The 9,391-nt window shown below is 20.0% G+C and overlaps 3 protein-coding genes and 2 pseudogenes across 3 annotated transcripts; 4 read left to right on the top strand and 1 right to left on the bottom strand.

Moving 5' to 3' along the window:
- Nucleotides 1–2,200: 2,200 nt before the first annotated feature.
- Nucleotides 2,201–5,668, top strand: LOC113395870 (NADH-ubiquinone oxidoreductase chain 2-like; the record flags this gene model as incomplete). The annotated part of the gene is given in 1 exon segment (XM_064220554.1): nt 2,201–5,668. A coding segment is annotated over 1 exon segment (906 nt), but the record flags the coding sequence as incomplete, so codon positions are not given.
- Nucleotides 3,383–5,668, top strand: LOC135194756 (cytochrome c oxidase subunit 1-like; the record flags this gene model as incomplete). Its single annotated transcript, XM_064220552.1, is given in 2 exon segments — nt 3,383–3,697; nt 3,699–5,668. Coding segments are annotated over 2 exon segments (1,545 nt in total), but the record flags the coding sequence as incomplete, so codon positions are not given.
- On the top strand, nt 4,991–5,668 carry LOC135194757 (cytochrome c oxidase subunit 2-like). The gene is given in 2 exon segments (XM_064220553.1): nt 4,991–5,227; nt 5,230–5,668. Coding segments are annotated over 2 exon segments (663 nt in total). The 3' UTR covers nt 5,656–5,668.
- A 222-nt stretch (nt 5,669–5,890) lies between these two features.
- Nucleotides 5,891–7,860, top strand: LOC113395847 (cytochrome c oxidase subunit 3-like; annotated as a pseudogene).
- A 446-nt stretch (nt 7,861–8,306) lies between these two features.
- On the bottom strand, nt 8,307–9,387 carry LOC113395880 (NADH-ubiquinone oxidoreductase chain 5-like; annotated as a pseudogene).
- Between the last annotated feature and the right edge of the window lie 4 nt (nt 9,388–9,391).

Consider the following 9,391-nt stretch of genomic DNA (forward strand, 5'->3'; position numbering starts at 1 on the left):
ACTGCAGCCCTTTAATAAATATATCAGTGGGCAGATTAGACTTTAAATTATTATCAAAAAGACATGTTTTTGATAAACAAGTGAATATAAAAATTTGCCGAATTCCTTTAATTTAATTTTAATTAATTTTTATTTTATTTATTATAATATACTAATTTTATCATTATTACTAATTTTATTTTATTAAAAATTATTTTTTTTATAAAAAATTAAATTTAATTTAAATTTTATTTTAATTAAAATTTTTTATAATAAATTATAATTTTTAAACAATATAAATTTTAAAATTTTTAATTTTTAATTTAAATAATTATAACAATTTAATTTAAAGCTTATCCCCTAAAATATTAAATTTTAAATTTTTATAATTAATTAAATAAATATAAAATTATTTAAATTTAAAATTAAATTTTTTTCTAAAAAAACTAGATATATTTAAAAACGATTAACATTTCATTTCTAATTAATTATTTAAAATAATTATACAACATTAACTTTTTTAATTAATTAACTCTTTTAAATTCGAGATTTATTTAAATAAATTTTTAATATTTAATAAACTCTGATACACAAGATACAATAAATTAAACCTACTTTTAATTTAATTAAATTTCAATTATTTATAATTTCCTTTACAGTAATAATTCATTATAAAACTATTAATTTTTTCTATTAAAAATACTCAAACCCCCATTTCTTTTTAATATTAAAATTTTTTTTATTATTTTTTTTATTTATTAATTTAACCCCTCAAATTAATTAATTTTTAATTTCTTTTCAATGTAAATGAAATACTTTAACAAGCTCTAATTTGTTCTTTCTAGAAACACTTTCCAGTACCCCTACTTTGTTACGACTTATTTCAATTTTTAAATGAAAGTGACGGGCAATATGTACATACTTTAATTTATAATCATTTTAATAAATTAATTAAAATTACATTTAAATCCACCTTCAAATTTTTATTACAATAAAATTATTCATTTAAATATATTTATTGTAATCCATCATATTCTTAATTATATTCTGCATCTTGATCTGAATTAATTTTTATTATTAATTTTTAAATATTATTATTACTAAAAAATATTTTTTTAACAATGATATACAAAATTATAAATTAAGTAAATTTATTCGTGGATTATCAATTATTAGACAGATTCCTCTAAATGAACTAAAATACCGCCATATTATTTAAGTTTCAATAAATTATTATTTACTATTTTAGTATTATAAATTAAATTTTTAATAATAGGGTATCTAATCCTAGTTTATATTAAAATTTATTAAATCATAAATTACAAATAAAATTTAATTAAATTAAAATTTCACCTAATAATTTAATATTTATTTTAATTTATTTATTTATTTATTATAAACTGAAATAATTCAACTTAACTTTTGTTTAACCGCAACTGCTGGCACAAAATTAGTTATTAATTTCTATATTGCTAAATCTTAATTTCTTAAATTTTTAATATTAATTACTACTAAAATAATTAACTATTATTAAAATAATTAAAATTATATACTAAAATTTATATGTAAAACAAATTTATAATAAATTACTAAAAACATAATTATTTTATTATATTTCAATATTTTTCACATAGATTTTTTTTTTTTTTTTTTTATATTAAATATATAATATAAATTAATAAATTTTTAATGTTTTCTCTTATTTTTTTTCTTATAATATTAATATTAAAAATTAATATCAATATAATCCGAATACAGATCTAATTAAATAACAAATAATTATTAATATACATATATTATTAATATATTTAATAAATATAATTATTTATTATTTATTAAATAATTTAATTAAATTAAATAAAAATAATTAATTAAATTATATATATATATATATATATGCGTATATATATATATACATATATTAAACCGTTTTTAATAAATTTAATAATAAATATAAAAAAAATATTTAAAAATAAGCTAAAATTAAGCTTTTGGGTTCATACCCCAAATATAAAGGAAATACCTTTTTTTTAAAAATAAAGTGCCTGATTAAAAGGATTATTCTGATAGGATAAATTATGTAAATTTTTACCTTTATTATATTTTATAGAATTAAACTATATCTTGTAATTTCAAAAATTACCATGCATCTTACATTAAAATATAATTTTTATAATATGAATTTATTCATTAAAGATTTTTCTTATTTTAAATTTTATTCTTAATTAATTCAAACAAAATATTTTTTTTATTTATTATATTTTTTAGAACATTGATTTCCATCTCATCTAACTCATGATTAGGATGTTGAATTGGATTAGAAATTAATTTATTAAGCTTTATCCCCCTTATCTCAAACCCCAATAATTTGTTAAACTCTGAAGCTTCTTTAAAATATTTCCTTACCCAATCAATTGCATCAATTAATTTTTTATTTTCTATTTTATTATGTATATTATCATTTAAAAATTTTTTTATTGATAATTTATTTTCAATTATTATTAATTCATCTTTATTAATAAAAATAGGATCAGTACCTTTCCATTTTTGATTTCCTAATATTATAGAAGGATTATCCTGATTAAATTGTTTTATTTTAATAACATGACAAAAAATTTCCCCAATAATTTTAATTTCTTATTATATAAATTTTAATTTATTATTTTTAGTTATAATTTTAAATGTAATAATTGGTACAATTAGAAGATTTAATCAATCTTCACTACGTAAATTAATAGCATTTTCATCAATTAATAATTTAGGATGAATATTAGCAGCTTTATCTATTAGAGAAAATTTATGATTAATTTACTTATTATTTTATTCTTTTTTTATTTTAATCATATGTTTTTTATTTTATACCTTAAATATTTATTATATTAATCAATTATTTAATTTTAATTTAAATTTTTTTATTAAAATTTCAATTTTAATTAATTTTTTATCTTTAGGTGGATTACCCCCATTCTTAGGATTTTTCCCCAAATGAATAATTATTAATTATTTATTATCTAATAATTTATTTATTATTTCATTTATTTTTACCATAACAAGATTAATTATATTATTTATTTATATTCGAATTCTTTATTATTCATTAATATTTTATTCCATTAAATTAAAATGAAATAAAATTTTTATTAAAAATAATTATTTAATTTTTATTAACATTATTAGATTTATCTCTTTATTAGGAATAATTCTTAGAACTTTATTTTTTTTATAAGGTTTTAAGTTAAATTAAACTAATAATCTTCAAAATTATTTATAAAGAAATGTATCTTTAAGCCTTAGTAAATATTACACCTTAAAATTTGCAATTTTATATCATTATTGAATATAAGACTAATAAAAGAGAAATTTCCCGTAAATAAATTTACAATTTATCGCTTAACTCAGCCATTTTATTAAGCGAAAATGACTATTTTCTACAAATCATAAAGATATTGGTACATTATATTTTATTTTTGGAATTTGAGCAGGAATAGTGGGAACCTCACTTAGTTTATTAATTCGAACTGAATTAGGAAATCCAGGATCTTTAATTGGAGACGATCAAATTTACAATACAATCGTTACAGCCCATGCTTTTATTATAATTTTTTTTATAGTTATACCAATTATAATTGGGGGATTTGGTAATTGATTAATTCCCCTAATATTAGGAGCTCCTGATATAGCTTTTCCACGTATAAATAATATAAGATTTTGACTTTTACCCCCCATCACTAATATTATTAATCTCTAGTAGAATCGTTGAAAATGGAGCAGGAACAGGATGAACAGTTTATCCCCCACTTTCATCTAATATTGCCCATAGAGGATCATCAGTAGATTTAGCAATTTTTTCTTTGCATTTAGCTGGTATTTCCTCAATCCTAGGGGCAATTAATTTTATTACAACTATTATTAATATACGAGTTAATAATATATCCTTTGATCAAATACCATTATTTATTTGAGCTGTAGGTATTACAGCTTTACTTCTTTTACTTTCCCTTCCTGTATTAGCCGGAGCTATTACCATACTTCTAACAGATCGAAATATTAATACATCATTTTTTGATCCAGCAGGAGGAGGAGATCCAATTCTTTATCAACATTTATTTTGATTTTTTGGTCATCCAGAAGTTTACATTCTAATTCTTCCAGGTTTTGGTATAATTTCCCATATTATTTCACAAGAAAGAGGAAAAAAAGAAACATTTGGATGTTTGGGAATAATTTATGCTATAATAGCAATTGGATTATTGGGATTTATTGTATGAGCCCATCATATATTCACAGTAGGTATAGATATTGATACACGAGCTTATTTTACTTCAGCAACAATAATTATTGCCGTTCCTACAGGAATTAAAATTTTTAGATGATTAGCAACATTGCACGGAACTCAAATTAATTATAGACCTTCAATACTATGAAGATTAGGATTTATTTTCCTATTTACAGTAGGGGGATTAACAGGAGTCATTTTAGCTAATTCATCTATCGATATTACCCTACATGATACTTATTATGTTGTTGCCCACTTTCATTATGTATTATCTATAGGAGCTGTATTTGCTATTTTAGGGGGATTTATTCATTGATATCCATTATTTACAGGATTAATAATAAACAATTATTTATTAAAAATTCAATTTATTTCAATATTTATTGGAGTTAATTTAACATTTTTCCCTCAACATTTTTTAGGATTAGCTGGAATACCTCGACGATACTCTGATTATCCTGATAGATTTATATCATGAAATATTATTTCATCCTTTGGATCTTATATTTCTTTATTGTCTATAATAATAATTATTATTATTATTTGAGAATCTATAATTAATCAACGAATTATTTTATTCTCTTTAAATATACCCTCTTCTATTGAATGATACCAAAATTTACCCCCCTCTGAACATTCTTATAATGAATTACCTATTTTAAGTAACTTCTAATATGACAGATTATATGTAATGGATTTAAACCCCATTTATAAAGGATTATCCTTTTTTTAGAAATGGCAACATGATCTAACCTTAATTATCAAAATAGAGCTTCCCCATTAATAGAACAAATTATTTTTTTTCATGATCACACTCTTGTTATTCTAATTATAATTACTATTATAGTATCTTATTTAATATTAAATTTATTTTTTAACTCATATACTAATCGATTTTTACTAGAAGGCCAAATAATTGAATTAATTTGAACTATTTTACCAGCAATTACATTAATTTTCATTGCTCTTCCCTCTCTCTTCGATTATTATACCTACTAGATGAACTTAATAATCCATTAATTACACTAAAATCTATTGGACATCAATGATACTGAAGTTATGAATATTCAGATTTTAATAATATTGAATTTGATTCATATATAATTAATTCAAGAGAAAATATTAATAATTTCCGATTATTAGATGTAGATAATCGAATTATCTTACCTATAAATAATCAAATTCGTATTTTAATTACCGCTACTGATGTAATTCACTCATGAACAGTACCATCTTTAGGAATTAAAGTTGATGCTAATCCCGGACGATTAAATCAAACTAGATTCTTTATTAATCGTCCAGGTCTTTTTTATGGACAATGCTCAGAAATTTGTGGTGCTAACCATAGTTTTATACCTATTGTAATTGAAAGAATTTCAATTAAAAATTTCATTAATTGAGTTAATAATTATTCATTAGATAACTTAAAGCAAGTATTGGTCTCTTAAACCACCCTATGGTAATTTAGCACTTACCTCTAATGAAAGAATTAGTTAATTTATAACATAAATATGTCAAATTTAAATTATTACATAAGTAATATTCTTTTATTCCTCAAATAATACCAATTAACTGAATTTTTTTTTTTATTTTTTTTATTTGTATTTTTATTATTTTTATTATTATAAATTTTTATATTTTTGATTACAAATATAATAATAATAATAATATTAAAAAATATAAAAACATTAATAATTTAACCTGAAAATGATAAATAATTTATTTTCAATTTTTGATCCATCAACAAATATCTTTAATTTACCCCTTAATTGAATTAGAACATTTATTGGATTAATATTTATTCCATATTCATTCTGATTTATCCCTAACCGACATTTTATATTATGAAATTTCATCTCTAACAAACTTCACAATGAATTTAAAACATTATTAGGACCAAATAGAACTAGAGGATCAACATTTATCTTTATCTCACTTTTTTTTTTTATTTTTTTTAATAACTTTTTAGGTCTTTTCCCATATATCTTTACAAGTACTAGTCACTTAAATATCTCCTTATCATTATCTTTAACTTTATGACTAAGATTTATATTATACGGATGAATTAATAATACTCAACATATATTTATCCATATAATTCCCCAAGGAACCCCAATAGTATTAATACCTTTTATAGTATTAATTGAAACAATTAGTAATATTATTCGACCTGGAACTTTAGCTGTACGTTTAACAGCTAATATAATTGCAGGACATTTATTAATCACTTTATTAAGAAGAACAGGTATTAATATACCTAATTACTTACTAATTATTTTAATTTTTATTCAAATTTTATTATTAATTTTAGAATCAGCAGTATCAATTATTCAAGCTTATGTAATTACTATTCTTAGAACACTTTATTCTAGAGAAACTAATTAATGACAAATAATCAAAATCACCCATTTCATTTAGTTGATTATAGACCTTGACCATTAACAGGAGCTATTGGAGTTATAACTTTAGTTACAGGATTAGTAAAATGATTCCATAATTTTAACATAAACCTTCTTATCTTAGGTTATTTAATTGTTTTATTAACAATATATCAATGATGACGAGATATTTGCCGAGAAGGAACATTCCAAGGTAAACACACAATTTCAGTATCAAAAGGACTCCGATGAGGAATAATTTTATTTATTATCTCAGAAATTTTCTTTTTTATTTCATTCTTTTGAACTTTCTTTCATAGAAGTTTAGCACCTAATATTGAAATTGGAATAATATGACCCCCTTCAAATATTTTAGCTTTTAACCCATTTCAAATTCCTCTTTTAAATACCATTATCTTAATTACCTCAGGAATTACCATTACTTGATCTCATCATGCACTAATAGAAAATAATTTTACTCAAACATCACAAAGATTATTCATTACTATTATTCTAGGAATTTATTTTACTATTCTCCAAGCTTATGAATATATTGAAGCCCCATTTACTATTGCCGATAGAATTTACGGATCAATCTTTTTTTATAGCAACAGGATTTCACGGACTTCATGTTATTATTGGAACAATCTTTTTAATTACCTGTTTTATCCGACACTTAAATAACCACTTTTCAAAAAAACCATCATTTCGGATTTGAAGCTGCTGCATGATATTGACATTTTGTAGATGTTGTTTGATTATTCCTTTATATTTCTATTTATTGATGAGGAAAATTAACTATTATATAATATATCTAGTATATTTGACTTCCAATCAAAAAGATTAATATTTTAATTAATATAAATAATTATTATTTTAATTTTTACATCATTAATTACAATTATTATCTCTAATATATTCATAACAATCTCATTTATTATCTCAAAAAAAATCATTTCTTGATCGTGAAAAATGTTCCCCATTTGAATGTGGATTTGACCCTATATGTTTAGCTCGAATTCCTTTTTCTTTACATTTTTTTCTAATTACAGTAATTTTTTTTAATTTTTGATGTAGAAATTGTATTAATTTTTTCCTATAATCCCAACATTTAAAATAGTTAATTTTTTTAATTTGATATAAAACTAGTTTTTTTCTTTATTATCATACTTTTAATTGGAACATATCATGAATGAAATCAAAATATATTAAACTGAATTAATTAATCAGGATTATAGTTTATAAAAACATTTGATTTGCATTCAAAAAAATATTGTTATTCAATTTATCTTAAATAAGAAGCAATATTGCATTTAATTTCGACTTAAAAGATAGAGTATTTACTCCTTATTTATTAATTGAAACCAAATTAGAGGTATATCACTGTTAATGATAAAATTGAATCAAATATTCCAATTAGAAATATAATAAATTAAGCTGCTAACTTAATTAATAGTGATTAATATCATTAATATTTCTTATATATATATATATATATATATATATATAGTTTAATAAAAACATTACATTTTCATTGTAAAAATAAAATAATTTATTTTTATATATATATATATATATATATATATATATATATATATTATATATATATATTTAAAGATTTAATCAATCACCTTAATATCTTCAATATTAAACTCTTATTTAAGCTATTTAAATAAAATAATACCATAAAAATAAAAATTATCATTCATAAAATAAATCTAAATAAATAAATCTTAAAATTATTTATTTGATAAACATTAAAAATAACCGAATAATTTTTTATAATATTAAAAATTCCACGTATAATTCACCTCAACCTATATCAATATTTTTTAATAAATTTTGACCAAAAACTAATATTCTATAATTTAACATATAAGTAGATAAATTAGGTAAAAATCACATTAAAGTTAAAAAGTAACTTAAATTATATGTTTTTAAAAACTTATTAAAAGAATAAATTCCTATATTTCTTACAAAAAATCCCAATAAAACCCCAATTAAAGTTAAATAAATAACCATTATTTTTATATTAAAAGGTAAATAAATTATATAAGGATAAGAAAAAATTATTCAACTTAAAAATCTACCTGAAACTAAACTCATAAATAATAATATAAACATACTTTTTAATATAATAAAATCCTCATCATATAAATTATAAGTAGATAATAAATTAAAATCATTAATTATCAAATATATTAATAAACGTATAGTATAAAATACCGTTAAACCTGTAGAAACATAATATAAATAAAAAACTAAAAAATTTAAATTTCTTATTCTAACTAACTCTAAAACCATATCCTTAGAATAAAAACCAGCTAAAAAGGGAATCCCACATAAAGCTAAATTTGAAATATTTATACATAAAGAAGTTAAAGGAATATATAATCTAATTCCACCTATTAAACGAATATCTTGATTATCTCTTATTATGTGAATAATAACTCCAGCACACATAAACAATAAAGCCTTAAATATAGCATGAGTTAATAAATGAAAAAAAGCTAAATCACCGTAACCTATTCTTAAAATTCTTATTATTAAACCTAATTGTCTTAAAGTAGAAAGAGCAATAATTTTCTTTAAGTCAAACTCATAATTAGCACAAATACCAGCCATAAATATTGTTAAACCAGATATTAATAATAAAAACTTTATAAAAAATATATCAACTAATAAATTATTAAAACGAATTAATAAATATACACCAGCAGTAACTAAAGTAGATGAATGAACTAAAGCAGAAACAGGT

The sequence above is a fragment of the Vanessa tameamea genome, unplaced genomic scaffold, assembly GCF_037043105.1.
Source record: "Vanessa tameamea isolate UH-Manoa-2023 unplaced genomic scaffold, ilVanTame1 primary haplotype ctg00000052.1, whole genome shotgun sequence".
In the NCBI taxonomy this organism is placed as follows: Eukaryota; Metazoa; Arthropoda; class Insecta; order Lepidoptera; family Nymphalidae; genus Vanessa; species Vanessa tameamea.